Raw genomic sequence first — 19,120 nt, forward strand, 5'->3', positions numbered from 1 at the left:
TCCGACTGCCTTCTTCCTCATTTATTTTCACCATAACATTTCTATTGAAAAGTTATTTTACACTAAGGACCAGAAGTTGAGTGCCAGACAAACTGCTGGTTTGATCTGTGCGAACAACACAATGTGGGTTCCGATTCTTCTCATCTGTTCGCTGCCTGGTGAGTGACCGCCCGAGCTAGACATGCTGATAATCAGTATTAGCTTCTGTCTCGTGCACCATTTGCACGGCAGAGGTGGTTGAATATGTGTAGATTGTAAAGGCAGAAAATACTCAGCAGAAGTTATTGATAAATGTTGGGGAATGGTCTTGCGATTTCTTTTCTTTCTACACACAAAGCCGCAGCAGTAAATCTGGCACTCAGCTGAGAATGAATCTGAAGGGCATTTAATATCATGCATTATTTAATAATGTCACAATGCAATGTTAGTATTCTGTATGTACAACAAAAATATTTTTAAAACAGTCCAATATTCTTGGAGCGTGATCATAACAACAATTTCACACACTCTAAATTTCAACTCTCTTTATTTAAAGTGCAGCTGATGAAATGTTTTTTGAGACTTTGTCAATGATATTACTACCCCCTGGGCAGAGGACAGCCAACATTTTATTTACATTTTCTTCACATTCTTACCTCTATTGACTCACATATGTATACTTCACAGACACCCTTATTAAACCAGCCATCTCGTTGAAAATGAATACTTTGAAATTTTCAGTTCATTCACCAGCGAGGTTTAGGGGTTAATGTGGAATTTATTGCCCTGAGCCATGTGTGTCTGCCTGGGCCATTTCAGAGGGGTGATTCAGAGACAAACTTAGCGGTGGGGCTTGTTGTGTATTTAATATTTCAGTAGTATGTTAGTAATATTGTAAATATACTGTTTGATTAAGCATTCCTGTTTGTTTAAATAATCTATATGTAAAAATAAGTGAATTACATATGTCATGGCGTTACCGCATGCTACGTGTGCCTCTCACTTAAAATAAAGAACAAACTAACACTCACGTTTCTTAGGGTTTTGTATTATTCTTCAAATTAATTTTATGATTTGGAGTTACAAAACATAACAGGTCTGGAGTCACATATGGACCAGACCAAACCAAACAAAAATAGTAGATTTCCCCTTTTAATGTATTTAAAAGACTCTGGATTCAGGAATTTAATGAGATATTGCGATATGAACTTGTACATTCCTTATTTTATTTATTTCAAGGTAGAGCACAGAACAGGCCTTTCCAATCAAACAGACCGTGCCACCCAGCAACCACCAATTTAACCCTAACTTGGTACAGGACAATTTACAATGACTAATTAACCTAATTACTGGTCGATTCTTTTGGCTTGTGGGAGGAAACCGGAGCACCTGGAGAAAACACATACAATCACAGGGCAAACATACAGACCCCTACAGACAGCACTGGAATTCTACTCCAAACTCCAACGCTCCAGACTGTAATACAGTCGTACGAACCGCTACGATACCACAGTGCTCCAAGACTCTTGATATAGTTACTTGAATCTAAAATCCTATTCTCATTCCCAGGAGTATTTTGGATCTATTTATTCTTTACAGGAATGGAGAAATTTGTTACTTCTGCATCCTTCTTCCATTAATGTAGTATCTGCTGTGAAGCAAGGAATAGTAATCTGCCAAACTCACTTCACTCAAACCACAATCCAAATACAGACCTCCAGGTGGCCCTGGCAGTATCTCCCTTTGATGTCCTACTCAATTATCCATCCTCAACTTTCGAAATTCTTGGCGCATCAGCTGATTCCTCCCACTCTCCTTGCCCATTGTCGGCATAAACCGTGTTCACCTTCCCTCCGCAAATGCTGCCGCCGGGAAGGTTACAAGCCACAGAGCCCATGAGCTGCATTTCTTTTGGTAGTTATCATGGTGATGAGGTGAACTGCAGAAGAATGTCAACTTCAAGTTTTTCTGTGAGAAGGGATGATTTGTAATTGCATCATATGTGGTGATACCTTGTAGCTAACTAATTAATTGAAGCTCCACCTACTGCTCCAATATGGGGACGTGTAGGGCACCATTTCCACAGCACGATTAAACAAACATTAATGCAGTCATGGAAAGATAACATGTACATTCTGTTTGTGTGCATTTGAGCAGCCTGTTAGGATCTGGGTTGAATGAAGGGCAGCACCTTCCACACTGCCACACTCCCTCACTACTGCACTGGAAGATCAGCCCAGAATTTCTGTTCAGCTACCTAGAGGGAAAGTGAACGCAAGAAGTACATGGACATAGAACACAGACGCACCTAACACAATAGCAATAACAAGCAAGTCTTTAAACATGAAGTATTGGAGCATATTCTGTGGACGTGATAACAAGCTGCATTAATATTTTTGTTCCTAACTCCCTTGCTGCAATACTAGACACTAGACACTAGAATACTACAGCACAGTACAAGCCCTTCGGTTCTCGATGTTGTGACGACTCATATGTTCCTTAAAGAACAAGTACTAAACAATTGTTTGCTTCACTGTAGTGGGGATACTCCTCATAGGCGCAATAGGAATTTCATTTTAAAATGGATTTGTTTCTGCAGAGAGCACTTGTGCCTTCTTCACCAGTCAATGAGAGGCACTACCAGCTGAGCTGCTGTCTCACAGCACACACCGTCCATTTCGGTCCTTGAGTTTCTCCAGGCTTCTGTGATAACTTGGTTTTCCTCCATGTGCTTCACACTCCTACCACGTCCAAAACTATTCAGATTGGGGGGTTAATGGGCCACAGATGATGGGATGACAAGTGTATGATCGAGTCTCTGGTGGTGGGGCTGGAAGTCAGTAGGAATGCGGAATGTACTATTGGTTAGACAATTCCAACAACTCCCCTTTCCTCTGAGGGAACATATAGATTATAGATTAGCATCGGACCATTCAGGCCCTTTGGCCTACAATGTTGTGCTGAGCTTTCAACCTACCCCGAGATTGATCTAACACTTCCCTCCCACATAGCCCTCCATTTTCCTTTCATCCATGTGCTTCTCACGTTTCTTGTTTGATTTCCCGGTGGCTGCTCCTGCCTCCGATTTCGAGGCACAAGAAATTGTGAATGCTGGAACCCGAGCAAAACACAAACTATGTGAAGAACTCTGTGGGGGGAAGGAGCAAGTGAGGAGGCAAAGGGATGTTTTCAGTGAAGAATTTGAATCCGGACAGGGAGGGTCGAGTGCAGAAACATAATGAATGGAAGAGAAACTTGGGATGACCCGAGTGAGTGACAAAGGAACACAATGATTTGAGTTAACCGAAACTGGATTATAACATATCACCTGAGTAATGCATATGGACCCTATGCAAAATTAAGGAAACGAGTTCTTGAAGACTATAACCTACAAAACGTTTCCTCTATTCAATAGTTGTCCTTCCTACATTTGTAAAGAGCTCTACGGGCCTGTTCAGGGAGCCAAAAAGCATTGGGTTCTGAGGGTTTTAGAGCACCTGAATTGGGTAATTTGTTATTTCTTTAGAGTTTCTTTTGTTTTAATTGAGCAACTTGCTCTTTGTAATGCAGTTTCATGGTGCCTCCTCTTTAAGCTTGTTAAGTTTATCTTGATAGGCTCAGGGATTCCATGTTTCTTTTATTATTTAAGTGCACGGCCAATTAGCAGTAATCACAGGGTCCTAGATTTGAGAACGTTACATCTCACGGTGTTGCTTGGATGAGCCACCAATGCCCTGTTGGAATTCTTATGAATAAACTCTGGTTGCCATCTCCACATCAGAGTCTGTCCATTCTCCACTCTCGGGTTCAAACATTGCCAGCTCAGATCATTACCAGATTACAGCATGGAGTGAATTATGGATCACCTGAAAGGTCCTGGTACAACACCTCCAAAGAACCTTGCAAAAGATTTTGAGGATTAGAAACAAAAGTACTAACACCAATGTAATGGAGGAGGACAAAATGAGCCACATTCCCACCATGATAGAGCAATGCCAAATCTGATGGATCTGGCATCTCACTTGAATGCCTAAATCATGACTCCCCCAAATAAATCCTTTATTCCAGTTGATGGAAGTTCAGCAAGCTACTCTTGGTGGACAAAGAACGTTTCCAATATCAACATCAGACTGAAGAAATTCAACATTACTTCTGAAAGCTGGGAAGACATTGTACTCAATAGAGATACCAGTAAGAAATCTGTTCAAGAGGGAGATGTGCTACATGAGAGCAACCTCCAGTGTGCTGCAGAGAACAAGCTGCAGCTGCCAAAGGAGAGAATAGACGGTCAGAGAAACCAACCAGTAACCACAGCAACCACTTTCTTATGTCTACACTGCACTATGATATGTGGATCCCAGTTCGGCCTTTGCAGCCACCTGAGGACCAGTGGACAACCAATTAGGAGAACGTCATGCTGGAATAGAGTGATCATACCGCTTGCTCCTCAAACAGAATATGATACACCTGCTATCATCCCTCTAAGTTTAATATCACCTACATATGTCATGAAATTTGTTGTCTTTGCAGCAGCAGTTCAATGCAATACGTAGTAAAAGATAAAAAAAAAGGTGAATTATAGTAAATATATATGAAGTTAAATTAAATAAGAAGTGCAAAAATAGAAGCAAAAAGTAGTGTGGTAGTGTTCTTGGGTTCAATGTCCATTCGGAAATCAGATGGCAGAGCTCAAGGAGCTGATATACCTCCCTCCTGTATGCCCTCTCATCACCATCTGAAGTACTGCCAACAATAGTCTTCTGATCAGCAAATTTATAGATGGCACTTGTACACTGCCTAGCCACACAGTCCTGGGTGTAGAGACAGTAGATCAGTGGTCTAAGCACATATCCCTGAGGTGCGTCAGTGTTGATTGGCAGCGAGGTGGAGATGTTATTTCCAATCCGCACAGATTGTGGTCTTCCAGTTCAGAAGTTGAGGATACATTTGCAGAGGGAGGTACAGAGTCCAACACTCTGGAGCTTTTCAATCAGAACTGTAGAAATGAGTGTGTTAGACACAGAGCTGTAGTCAATGAACAGCATCTTGACCGAGGTATTTGTATTGTCCAGGTGATCCAAATATCATCTCTGCAATTACCCTGGCAAGGCTCAGCAGGATTTTGTATATTTCAGTCTGATCATCTGACATTCTTCAATGGTCTGGAGTAGATGGTTCCAGTTAGGCACTAAAACATAGCCATCAGTCTCTGAATCATAGTTACACTCTCTCTGTTATGTGATATGCAAACCAGTATGCAAGACAAGGCACTACGATAAGGAGAGCCAGCTCCTGCCCATTCAATAAGCTCCTTCTCTACACGCTCCTAATGAATCCAGATGAACGACAGAAACCGATACGGCTTGGCACCGGTGGCAGCAGAGTTCTTGATACTCAGCCTTGAAAGCAACTTTGGACTGCTGTAGGGACTCCAGCTCTGGATTTTCCCTTCTCCTAGATGAGCTGCTAACCATGGCTGATGAGCACCATCTGCCCAGAGCAACCGGCTTAAGATGTCGCTAACCTGCCTCTGTCACTTCTCCTGTCAGTAGAAACAGTTCGGCTGGGCGTAGTCGCTAAGCCGTACGTGAAGGCCGGGAGCTGTACTGGGTTGTCAGAGTCTATTTGAGACACACACCATTGGGAGCATTTAATCGGTGATATGACCTTATCCCTGCAGCCCCCCACTCCTGGCTATAATGACCTTAAGGATCCAAAGGTTCACATTACAGGTGTGACCCATACAGGGTCTTCTACTGTGTCACAATGATAAACCACATTTGTTTCTGTAATTTCAATATTTCTCCCTCAGTTTCAAGTGCATTGTGGGCGAAAGAATATGTAAGAGGAGTTGTGGGAAGAGCGATCACAATCAATTGTCACTATGAAGCAATGTACCGCTCACACACAAAGTACTGGTGCCCTAGTAGGAATCAACAATGTTCAGATTTAGTGGAAACAAATGGGCAACACGGACTGAGTGGACGAGTGTCAATCACAGATAACCCGGAACAGGGAATATTTACTGTTACTATGGAGAATCTTCGCTCTTGAGATACAGGATGGTACGGCTGTGGAATCACAGATAAAAGTCCCGATCCAAGATTTTATGTTTATCTACAAGTAATTGATAGTAGGTTTCTCAGTGACTGATTTTGTGCTTTTTAAGTTATTTGCTTGCATTAAATTCTTCTTTTCCATCAAATCTGAAAATGCCTCTCTCAGTTTCAGGTGCATTGTGGGCAGAGAAATATTTAAGTGGAGTTGTGGGAAGAGCGATCACAATCGATTGTTACTATGAAGCAAAGTACCGCTCACACACAAAGTATTGGTGCCATGGATGGACTCTCCAATGTTCAGTTTTAGTGGAAACAAATGGACAACACAGACGGAGTGGACGAGTGTCAATCGCAGATAACCCAGAAGAGGGAATATTTACTGTTACTATGGAGGATGTTCACTCTCGAGATACAGGACGGTACAGCTGTGGAATTACAACACCAGGTGCCAATCCGATGTTTAGTGTATATCTACAAGTATCTAATGGTAGGTTTCCAGCTGTTAGATGTGTGCTCCCATTAAACTGTATGATCCATGTTTTCTCTGGGAGGGGTCAGGACAGCAAGGATACCCTGAAGTGCTGAGTCCTGTGGGGAGTGGGCTGGGGTCGAGAAACCCCATTCCTGTTGCTCTCATCCAGTGCAGCGTCTGACCCTCTGACAGGACACCGGAGGCTCAGCACATTTTCCTGCCTCTGAACTGTACGAAATGTCACCCTGTCAGAGGTTTACATTCAGACTAAAACTAATAATTCAACAATAACAGATCAGTGAGACACAAGTGTTACTCATGGTCTATATGCCTCAAAGATACCAAGTCCCCTTGCACCTCTGATTTTGAATTATCTCACCATTCAGAAGAGACGTTCATTCCTCCTACCAAAGTGCATGACCATACAGTTCTCTCACAATATTCCATCTGACACTTTCTTCTCCGTTCTCCCAATCTGACTAAGTCCTGCTACAGGCTCCATGCTGCCACAACACTTATCTGTCCTTCCACCTATCTTTGTACCACCTGCAAACCTGCTCACAAAGCCATCAACTCTGTCAAATAATTCGTCTGTATGTAATGTGGAAAGAAGCGGTCACAATACCGAAACCACTCGTCACCAGCAGCCAGTGTCCTGTGAGTCTGTCCAGGGAAACCTTCGCATTCAGTACACGTGGTACGAAAACATCCCACCTGTCAATTCAAAACTGTCAGACACAAATAATCTGAATCTACATAATCAGTCCTTCAAGCATCATCACCATTAATGCTTTTGCACAGCTTCAAATAATCTTGGAGCAAATTCCAGTGAAATGATCCTTATGATTGTCACCAACAGAGCAGGGATCTTATTCATGTGACAGATGTCAACATCCAACAGTTTTGCTTCCAGATGGCTGCTAACCTTGTCCTTGGGGCTGATGGTCATGGGCTTCTGTGTAACTTGTCCAGGGAGTAGTCTTCTGCCGGTGGTGATGAGAGAGACTGTTGCTTGCTTAATAATATATTGGGCTGTTCTTTTAGGTTGCTGTTTGTGTTGCAGCAGCGATTTCCCCCTGCCTCAGACTGTGGTAAATGTTTGACATGAGAATAGTTGTCACTCTCTGAAACGTGGCCTCTGACACCCTCTTCTAACCGCAGTATTGCTTTGTTGTGTGAAGTTACATTGCTGCTTTCTGCTTAAGATCTCTTATTCAGTCTGAGACACTACCAATACCCAATTTCTCTCAATTAGGATGCATTGAAAGCAGGCATGGAATCTCATGGAAAATGGACTTAAAACTTTGTCAATGTTACAAAGTTCCAAGTTCAAAGTAAAATATATTATCAGAGTACTTACACGTCACCACATACAACCCTGAGATTCTTTTTCTGCAGGCATACTTAACAAATCTATAACACAGTAACTATAAACAGGATCTGTAAACTATCAAATTCAGGAACTGTATACTGTGAACAATCTGTGTAAATGCGGGTATAAATAATTAGCAAGAAATAATGAGCATGAAGTGACAAGCTAAAAGCGTCCTTAAATCAATGTAGCAATTAACTATACAGAGGATATTTCTGTGAACATTCTTTGGGATACTTTTAAAGCTTATATTCGTGGTCAGATTATCTCATATTCTGCTGCTTTGAGGAAGAAGCTGAAGCAGGAGGAGTTGGCAATCGTGGACAAGATTAAGGAAATTGATAAGAAATATGTTATAGCTCCTTCTGAGGAGTTATATAAACAAAGAACTGAACTTCAAATGGAACACAGTTTATTACTTTCGTCCTCGATTGTAAATCAATTAAAGAAAACAAGAAGTGAATTTTATGTACACAGTGACAAAATTGGCAAACTGTTGGCTAATCAACTGAAGTCTAATTATGCTAAATCTCAAATTAATCAGATTTATAACCAAAATGACCGACTGATACTTGATCATGTGGGAATTAATCAAACTTTCTGTGATTTTTATTCTTCCTTATATCAATCAGAGTCTCCTCGAGATTCTAAATATATGAATGATTTTTTAGATAATCTAGACTTCCCTGAGATTTCACAGGATATGTCTTCTATGTTAGATACTCCCATTACCACGGATGAGATTAAGAATGTTATTTTCTCTATGAATTTGGGGAAAGCTCCTGGCCCTGATGGGTTTACCGTAGAATTTTATAAATGTTTCGCACCTCTATTAATCCCTTGGCTCTGTAGGGTTTTTGAGGCTTCATTAAAACTTGGTAAACTTCCTGAATCTTTCAATAGAGCGTCAATCTCTCTAATATTAAAGAAGGATAAAGATCCTGCTCAATGTGCATCTTATAGACCAATATCTTTATTAAATGTTGATTCTAAAGTTTTTTCTAAGTTATTAGCAAATAGATTAGAAAAAGTACTTCCTTTTATTATTTCGGAAGACCAAACGGGTTTTATTAAAGGTCGTTACTCTTTTTATAATATTCGCACACTGTTAAATATTGTTTATACTCCCTCACAAAATGTTCCTGAGTGTGTTATCTCTTTAGATGCTGAGAAAGCTTTTGATAGAGTAGAATGGCCTTATTTATTTAAGGTGCTTGAAATGTTTAATTTTAGCTTGAAATTTATATCCTGGATTAAATTGTTATATCATTCTCCTGTGGCCTCGGTCCGTACTAACTCTCTAAGCTCACCTTTTTTCCCTCTTTTTCGAGGTACTCGACAAGGGTGTCCTCTTAGTCCTTTATTATTTGATATTGCATTAGAACCTCTTGCAATTGCCATTCGAGAATCTCCAAATATTACTGGGATAACTCGGGGCTTAAAGTCCCATAAAATATCACTCTATGCTGATGATTTACCTTTATATATTTCTAATCTCCAAAAATCCATCCCTGCTGTTTTAGAGCTATTAGCACAATTTGGTCTTTTTTCAGGTTATAAATTAAATCTTAGTAAGAGTGAACTTTTCCCGATTAATAAACAACTTCCCTTATATCATAACTTTCCATTTAAATTGATTAATAATTATTTTTCATATCTTGGGATTAAAATTACTTGTAAATACAAAGATTTATTTAAGATTAACTTTTTACCCTTAATTGACCATATTATTCAACTTTCATCTGAATGGTTTCCTTTATATTTAACTTTGATTGGTCGTATTAGTGCAGTTAAGATGTTTTTTTTGCCAAAATTTTTATATATATTTCAGGCATTACCAATTTTTGTTCCAAAATCTTTTTTTGATAAAGTTGACTCCAAAATTTCTTCGTTTATTTGGCAAAGTAAAAACCCGAGACTGGGTAAAATACATTTACAGAAAGCTAAGAGAGATGGAGGCTTAGCATTACCTAACTTTAGATTTTATTATTGGGCAATTAATATTCGACATATGAAATTTTGGTTACTTGACCAGGATATACTATCCATTCCTAAATGGGTAGCATTGGAATTACAATCTGTTCAGGGCTATACACTTGGCTCTATTTTAGGTTCCTCTCTTCCTTTTGATTTGAAACGCCTTAAACAGGCGTCTAACCCGATAGTTAAATATACCTTACGTATTTGGTTTCAATTCAGAAAATTTTTTGATCTTAACCAATTTGGGCTAGCGATTCCTATTTTAGGTAACATATTTTTTCCTCCCTCTTTTACGGATCGTGCTTTTCAAATTTGGAAGACTAAGGGTATTTCACGGTTTTTGGATTTATTTTTAGATGGTTCCCTTATGCCTTTTGAACAATTACCTAATAAATATAATTTATCAAGAATACATTTTTTTAGATATCTACAAGTTAGAAATTTCTTAAGTACTATACTTTCTTCCTTTCCAATGCTTCCTCCTACATACATTTTAGATACTATAATTAACCTTAATCCATGTCAGAAAGGTGCATCGGCTATTATTTATAATATTATTATGAAACTTAGGAAAGCTCCATTTGATAAGATTAGGTCAGATTGGGAACAAGAATTGGGATCTATTATTTCCGTGGATGACTGGGGGCAGATTTTACAATTAGTCAATACTTCCTCTACCTGTGCTAAACATTCCCTAATTCAATTTAAAGTTGGTCATAGAGCACATATGTCCAAAGATAAATTAGCTCGCTTTTATTCTCATATTAATCCTTTTTGTGATAGATGTCCGGGGTAGATAGCCTCTTTAACTCCTATGTTTTGGTCTTGTCCTACTCTGGAAACTTTTTGGAGAGACATTTTTAATATTATCTCCAAGGTATTGAATATAGACATCTCTCCTCACCCTATTACTGCTATCTTTGGACTACCTAAAATTTCCAGTAATCTTTCTCCTTCAGCCCGTAGAATGATTGCATTTCTTACTTTAATGGCGAAAAGATGTATCTTACAACATTGGAAAGAGCTTAATGCTCCAACTACCTTTTTTTGGTTTTCTCAGACGATATTATGCTTGAATTTGGAGAAAATTAGAAGCAATCTTTATGACTCCTCATTTAACTTTGAACAGACCTGGAGATCTTTTATTCAATATTTTCATTTAATGTAATATATACCCTTCTTGTTTTTTTTTACTGTTTTTAATGGAGGTCGGGATTGAGGACGTGATTTTAAGTTTTTTAACTCTGTTTGGTTTCAAGTTAGCCCATTGCTTTGCTTTGCTTTTAGTTAGTTGCACGGTGGGGTTTTTTGGGGTTTTTTTTTCCTTTTCTCTATTGATATATATATAAAAATTAGTATACTATTATTTTACCTTGGTACGTTATGTTTAAATTACATTCTTTGTATCATTTTTTTTGTATTAATGTCTCCTGTAATTTTATTATATTCTAACAGTGCCTATATGGCTTACCTTTTTGTATACTTATTCAATAAAAAGATTTAAAAAGAAAAAGAAATTAATGTAGCTATCCCCTTTTGTTCAAGGGCCTGATGGTTGTGGGATAACTGTTCTCGAACCAGGTGGTGCCAGGCCTGAGGCTCTTGTCCCTTCTACATGATGGCAACAGCAAGGGAAAATCATGGCCTGGATAGTAATGATCTTTAAGGATGGAGGCTGTTTTTCTGTGACAACACTTCATGTAGATGTACTCCATAGTTGGGAGAGTTTTACCCATGATGTTCTGGGCCAAATCCACTAACTTTTGTAGGAATTTCTGCTCTAAGCAGACGCTTGTAGAAATTAAACTTGTCTTTGTAAATTATAGGCCTTTTTTAATTACATGGAATTGTGAGATGCAGTCTCCAATAATCATTTCTTAGTTCAGGAAAAGTTGTGGAAGAGTTTATCCAAGATATTATCTGGGATAGGATGTTTTAGCAATGAGGAGAGAAAATGAAGAGAAGCAGTGAAATAATCTACCAAAGCCATTCAATATTTGTTGTGTCTTTGATAAAGTGAGTTTCCATCTCTCTTTGACATTGTAACAAAATGGAACTTACTGCAAAATAAGTGGCACCATGGTATCACATCAGTTAGCGCGATGCTATTACAGCTGGGGCGTCAGAGCTCTGAATATAATCCCAGCGTCCTCTCAAAGGACTGTTTACGTCCTCACTGTGAACAAACAGGTCTCCTCCCACAGTCCAAAGGTGCACTAGTTGGCAGATTAATTGTTCATTGTAAAGTGTCCTATGATGAGGTTAGGGTTAAATAAGTGTGTTGCTGGGCCATGTGGCTCATTGGGCCTGAAGGGCCTGTTCCACACTGCACCTTCTAATAAATAAAATCATAAAAATAAACAAAAATGACAGCGGTCAGGAGAATTGTGCTGCTGCAAGTTACCATTATGACAAATGTGAGGAGCACTATCATTAGCTGGGACACTGGAGACAGCAGATGCTGGGATCTGGAGCAACATAATATCTGCCAGATGAACTCAGCCTGTCCGGCAGCATCTGTGGGAGGGAAAAAAGTGTTGACGTTTCAGGTAGAAACCCTGCATTATGCCTTGCACAGTTGGAAATTCCCTCGTGTTTGCATAGAATTAAGTAGGATTTGTCCTCTCAACATTCCAAGAACTTTAACAGCCCCAACGACGTTTTGGCATCACCAGTGCTGAGAAATAAGAAGGAAATGATAATGATCAGTAAAAGTGACGAAATGGAAATTATCAGTAAACTTATTCATTTGCAGTCGAAGAGTCAAACAGGCCCTTCAGCCTTAAGAGTCACTTTATGTTCATATACTCCTGCACCTAGCATCACTAATGTACAGGTAATGTCTACGTATATCTCTCTCTTTCTGGCTATCATCGCATAGGATGATGATGGCTCCTTTCAGTCAGTTAGTGGGGTTTAGGATACCCAACTCCTCAGAAAGGAACAGCATGTGCGTGAATGGATTTAGGTGAGTAGGGGGTTGCACAGGTCCAGACCCACCCTCTCGACATTCCCTCCCAGATTCAGCAGCATGGTGGGGTTCAAGACAGCTGGGGGAAGTTCTCTTGCAGTGAATGGCCAGACCAAGCTTCGGTGCAAGGGATGCCTTTTCCGCGCTTCATGGCACATGTTTGCGAGATGGCCGTTGACTCTATGAGGGGGCTCATCCGCCCTTTGACAGGTCTTGTTATTCGTCCTACAGGGTGTCTAGCCACCCTCCTCATCAGGCAAGCCCAGTGGGGGAGCTGGTTTAATCGCCGACCACCTGACCATGCGACAGGTAGTACTGGGTTACATGGTACCAGCAGCACTCAGATGAGTGACCTACATATATAAGCTCATCCTATTTATATATGGCCACTCTCAATAGTGACTTAATAATATTAATAATAATAACTTATTGATAGGTCACTTTTGCTACAGACGATGTTGCTCAAAGTGATTTACAATGGGATAAAGTGCAAACCTGAAAATAAAAGACAAAATGATGTTACTTAAAAGCAAGGTTAAATAAATAGGTTTTGACTGACCTTTTACAGTGTCAACTGTGTCTGCACCCCTCAGTAGTTTTAGTTCTTGAGTTCCACAGTTTAGGAGCGTAGTTCAAAAAAGCTGACATGCTATTTATATTTTATGGGAGATAGTTTAAATTTAAGGAATATGTACATTGTACTTTATACAATTGCTTTATCATTTATGTTTATTGTGTTTTTATGCTCATTGTGATTTTTTACTTTTGCTTCGGACCTGGAGTAACAAATATTTTGTTCTCCTTTGCACTTGTATACTGAAGAATGACAATAAACAACCTTGAATGCAGCCAACGGCATCTTCCATTTGCTGCACTTACACTGAAGAAATATCTCTACGTCCATGAAACCAATCAGCTCTTTACTCAGGGCAAGAATTTTGCTCTATCTTCAATTGAAAAGCAAGTGAAACTGAATTTAACTCCCATGTCTCAGTAAGAGTTGAATATACTTTTGTGTCTTTTACAGCTGAACAAACAACTACACAATCCATGAATACAGTGAATTTCAAGAATAAGGAAAACCATCAATCAAAAAGGTATACTAGTCTCAAAACTGTTTTACATGTGAAAGATGTTTGATAGATTTTTGTATTTGGTTTCTAACACACAATACATATGAAGGAGCTGACTTTAACCAAACCAACTGGCGGATGAGGCAATAACCAATGTTCTTATGCTGGCTTCAAACTGGAGTTCCAGAGGGAAATTTTCCCCTTTAATCAGGGCGGGGTTCACAAATTTTTTTATACCATGGACTCCTTCCATTAACCAAGGAGTCCATGCATTCCAAATTGGAAACCCCTGCCTTAAACACTTTGCTGTATTTTAAAGATGAAAGTCATCCATTATTTTGGAAGGTAGCTCATCAGACTGTAATGATGCTAGGTTTATATTATATTAGATATACTTTTCATTTTCATCCATTTTTCTTCACATAATTGAAGAATGCCTTGGGGTTTTCTTTTACTCTACTCGCCAAGGCCTTCTCATGCCCCCTTCTTGCTCTTCTCAGCCCCTTCTTAAGCTCCTTTCTTGCTTCCCTATATTCCTCAATAGACCCATGACATCTCCATCACTAGTACTATCCTATGCTGTAAGGTGAATTGTGTTTGCCAAGCAGTAACGCTCTTTAGGCTTGTTGTGGCCTGCTCTGTTGTGGTACTGCTGGGAAAGCTCTTAGTTAGTTAAGGAGTCAGGATAAGGGCCATGACATCACTCATGAACAACACCTTGCAGGGTAGGACAAAGTCTCAATGTGGGTCAATACAACTGCGGGAAACATCAAGTCATAGAGTCAAATGGGTCCCTCAGCCCATCTGGTCTATGCCAGCCAAGTTTCCCATTTAAGCTAGTCACGTGCCTGTGTTTAGCCCATATCCCAATAAACCTTTCCTATCTATGTACATGTCAGAGTATCTTTTAATTCCTGTTAATGTTCCTGCCACCTCCTCTGGCAGCTCATTCCCTATACTGACCATCCTCTGGATGAAAATCTTGCCACTCAGGTTCCTGTTAAATCTCTCCCCTCTCACCTTAATCCTATGTCGTCTAAGTCTCGATTCCCCAACTCTGGAGGGAAAGACTGTACATTAGTTATGCTACTGACCCTATTTAGAGGAGCCTAAACACCCTCACTTAATGTTTTAATTACATCTCCTTCAGCTCCATCATCAGGATATACGGACAGCCTATGAACCCAGAATAAAATTCCGAATCAGGTTTACTATCACTGGCATATGTTATGAAACTAGTTGCTTTGTGACAGCAGTACAGTGCAATACATAATAATAAAAATTACATACTTTAAACTAAATTCTATAAATTCATTGTGTTCAGTTCTGGTCACCTAGCTAGAGGAAGATTGAAAGAGTGCAGAGAAGATTTACTAGGATGTTGCCGGGTCTTCAGGAGTTTGGTTACAGGGAAAGACTGAATAGGTTAGGACTCTATTCCTTGGAGCGTAGAAGAATGAGGGGGATTTGATAGAGGTTTACAAAATTATGAGGGGTATAGACAGAGTAAATGCAAGTAGGCTCTTTCCACTTAGATTAGGAGAGATAAATACGAGAGGACATGGCTTTAGTGTGAAAGGGGAAAGGTTTAGAGGGAACATTAGGGGCAACCTCTTCACTCAGAGAGTGGTGGGACTGTGGAACGAGCTGCCATCTGACGTGGTAAATGCGTGCTCACTCTTAAGTTTTAAGAACCAATTGGATAGATACATGGATGGGAGAGGTCTGGAGGATTATGGATTGGGTGCAGGTCAAAGGGCCTAACGGAATAAAGTTTCAGCACAGACTAGAAGGGCCGAATGGCCTGTCTTCTGCGCTGTAGTGTTCTATGGTTTTATAGGTAGTGCATAAAGACAGCAAAAGTAAAATAGGTAGTTTGTTGTCCACTCAGAAATCTGATTGTTGAGGGAAAAAAAGCTGTTCCTAAAATGTTGGGTGTGTGATTCGGGGCTTTTGTACCTCCTCCCTGACGTTAGCAATAAGAAGTGTGTATATCCTGGGTGGTGCGGTCCTTAAGAATGGATGCTACCTTTTTGAGGCATTGCCTTTTGAGGATGTTCTCAATGCTCGGGTGGCTAGTGCCCACAATGGAATCACATACATTTGCAACCTTCTGCAGTTTTTTCAATCCAGCACAGTGGCCCATCCATACCAGATGTTGATACAGCAAGTTAGAATGCTGTTTATGGTACATCTGTAGACATTTGCAGATGGGTAAAAAGTTGGCAAGTGTGGTTTAACTAGAAATGTGAGTTGATGGAGGATATGTATTTATCTGTATGTAAAGAGAAAACGGATAGTAGCAAGGAATTGATTGCTATGGGCATCTGGCACAGATAAGGCGAAGAGGCTTGACCTTAATCAGGTTCTATAGCACGCAAGTCTGGGCAGCTGAGTGGTCTCTTTCTGCTCCTTTTCTGTTCTTATGTCTACCCTGTCAAATCATTACATTATATCGAATTCTTCTTTGTGGCCACCATTCAGGAGAAAGGAGACCCAGTCTGTTCATGGCTTCTTGATATTCTGCACCCTTCTGGATCATACTTTCTCTTAGATCGCTGTATTCCTTGCCCACATTGTCTTCCAAGTATCTATTCACAGCCCAAATTTGGCTTTCCTTTTTACTTGTATCCTTCTCCATTCTTGCTTTAAAATGCAATAGAACATTTTCACAAATGTGACTTATTATTCCTCTACCTTTGCTCTTCACACATGCCCTGGTAGATTGATGCAATTTTGCAAATGCTCCCTTGTTACCTCTTGTGCCATGACTGAGTCTTTTATTTTCCTATTGTTGAATTAATTTCCTCTTTCTCCAAAGTATACCAGCTGCCCTCCTCCCCTCAGTCCAACACTAACTCACCCAGCCTGACGAACTCTTTTGGCTCTGCTGCTTTACCTTGTGCCACCCCACTAAGAAAACAGAGGGATGAAGAAGTAAATGCTTCAAACACAAAGCTGTCTCATTTCCTCCCACTGATTCTATGTCTCTTTCACTTTGCTCAGTTATCTGATATGGAGTGTGGGGCGTTGGCTGCTCTTTGCTCTGCTGGGGATCTGCACTATCTCAATCAACTGGTTCATGAGAGAATCTAAGGTAGGTTTTTGGCGATCAGTGAAATACGGATACAGCATGGAGTAGGCCCTCCCAGCCTTTCAAGACATGCCAACTCAGCAACCCCTGATTAACTCTAACCTACTCACAGGACAAATTTCAATGCCCAATGAACCTACCTGGTATACCTTTGGATTGTGGGAGGTAACCGGAGGATGTGGACAAAACCCACGCACAATGATTCCTGACAGACAGCGCCGAAATTGAATTCCATACTCCAGAACATCACAAGCTGTAATAGCTTCACATCAATGCCATGATTCTGCTATGGCCTTTACATGAATGGGGCTGGAGTCCTTCAGCCTGTTTCAGATGGAATTCTGTTGCAAGCGTCTGTGGGAAGTCAGGCAAAGTTTTCATACCCAATCAGTCTGATAATCTCACCATTGACTTTTGCAGAAACCTGAAGAATTATCTTCACAACTTGGCCCATGAGATGAAAAGAAGACGACCGGACTCCCTGTAAAGGAACTTTGAGATTAAATGTTCCTCATTCATCTTGCTTTGCACACATTTTTTTAACTGTTCTTCATAAATGCCTTCTGTCATTAAGCTAATTACTTAATGGAAAAGAAGTTAAAATCGAAACAATGCCTAGCTCATAGAAGACGTGAAATCTTAGCAATAGCTCAGCTCTTGCCCATCTCCTATCCTCATAATTCCTGCATTTGCATATGTTTGATTATATAGGCATCCGATAGTCTCGTGAGACCATGCATTTGCGCCTTGGAAGGTTTCCATTGCGCAGGCCTGGGCGAGGTTGCATGGAAGACCGGTAGTTGCCCATGCTGCAAGTCTCCCCTCTCCACACCACTGATGTTGTCCAAGGGAAGGGCATTAGGACCCATACAGCTTGGCACCAGTGTTGTCACAGAGCAATGTGTGGTTAAGTGGCTTGCTCAAGGACACAACACGTTGCCTCAGCCAAGGCTCGAACTAGCGACCTTCAGATCACTAGACGAGCGCCTTAACCACTTGGCCATGCGCCAATGCATGATGTTTGTTTAATTCATTGGTATATTAGAACTACACAACCACAAATCTGTCAATAATGTTCAGCCATTTGCTGGAAACTAATAGCTGGAATAAACACTGAAATGCTCAAAAATAATCCTGCTGGTTAGTGCTGGTCAGAAAAGGCACTGTAATCAGGGTCAGTAGCAAGTTGTGACTCTTATCTCTAGAAAAGGCAAGGCTAAGATTGAACTCCATTCATACAAGGGCTGGACATGACAGAAAAGGTCAGGTGTTGGGCCGGTAGCGAGGAATGGGCTGGTTCACCTTGCTTCTCTACGACCTTTACTCAGTTCCTTACCGAACCGAGGCTGTGGCTTCGTATCTCTGAACGGACTCACTTCATAAACTACAGTTCTGAATGCTCTTTGCTGAATTTTATTGTTTGCATGATTTTTTTTGTTTTCTGTGCAGATTGAGTGTCTGATGGTCTTCAATTTTTAATGGGTTCTTTTGGGTTTCTTTGACATGTGGCTGCCTGGAAGGGGATGAGTCAAAAGTTCAAATAATATATACATACATTGATTATAAATGTACTTTAAATTGAGGGTCATTGAGGAAGTATGTCCCTTTAATTGGGACTGTGGAATGAACAAAGGAGCCAAAACTAGTGGAGAGTATTTTCACTGAGATTCCAATACCTGATTCATGAGAAAGATCTTTATCCAACATGTTAAATACCACCTCAGGCACTGATTACTGCATAAAACATTAATCTTCGATTGTAATGTTTTTTTTTTGCTGTTACTAATTTGAAATTTGATCAATTAAAGTGCTTCTTGTATCATTGATGTTGTTGATATATGCCTCAATTATTTAGTTTTGTGAACATGATCATTTTATTCGTGGACAACAACCGGCATGCAGACACTTGGATATTCCAGCTGCAAATCACTGACAGTAAAATTTGCAGGAAGAAGCAATTAATCTTTCATATCCATCAGCTTCTATCAGAAAAAATAGAGATGAAATATCATCATCCAGAAACTTTCTCTTAACTTTCTTCCTTTGAATTGAGATAATTTTAGGTTGTGCCAGGGAGACAACACAGATCCAATCATCGTATCAATCTGCTGTGGACAACA

The 19,120-nt window shown here is 40.1% G+C and overlaps 1 protein-coding gene across 1 annotated transcript; it reads left to right on the plus strand.

Annotated features, from left to right (window-relative positions):
• The first annotated feature begins 4 nt into the window (after window positions 1-4).
• On the plus strand, window positions 5-18,826 carry LOC140209539 (CMRF35-like molecule 2). Its single transcript, XM_072277800.1, has 5 exons — window positions 5-158; window positions 6,205-6,525; window positions 13,861-13,930; window positions 16,913-17,003; window positions 17,421-18,826. Exons 1-5 carry the CDS (start codon window positions 122-124, stop codon window positions 17,454-17,456), a joined length of 555 nt encoding a protein of 184 aa, XP_072133901.1. The 5' UTR covers window positions 5-121; the 3' UTR covers window positions 17,457-18,826.
• Window positions 18,827-19,120: the final 294 nt, after the last annotated feature.

The sequence above is a fragment of the Mobula birostris genome, chromosome 14, assembly GCF_030028105.1.
Source record: "Mobula birostris isolate sMobBir1 chromosome 14, sMobBir1.hap1, whole genome shotgun sequence".
Classification (NCBI taxonomy): Eukaryota; Metazoa; Chordata; class Chondrichthyes; order Myliobatiformes; family Myliobatidae; genus Mobula; species Mobula birostris.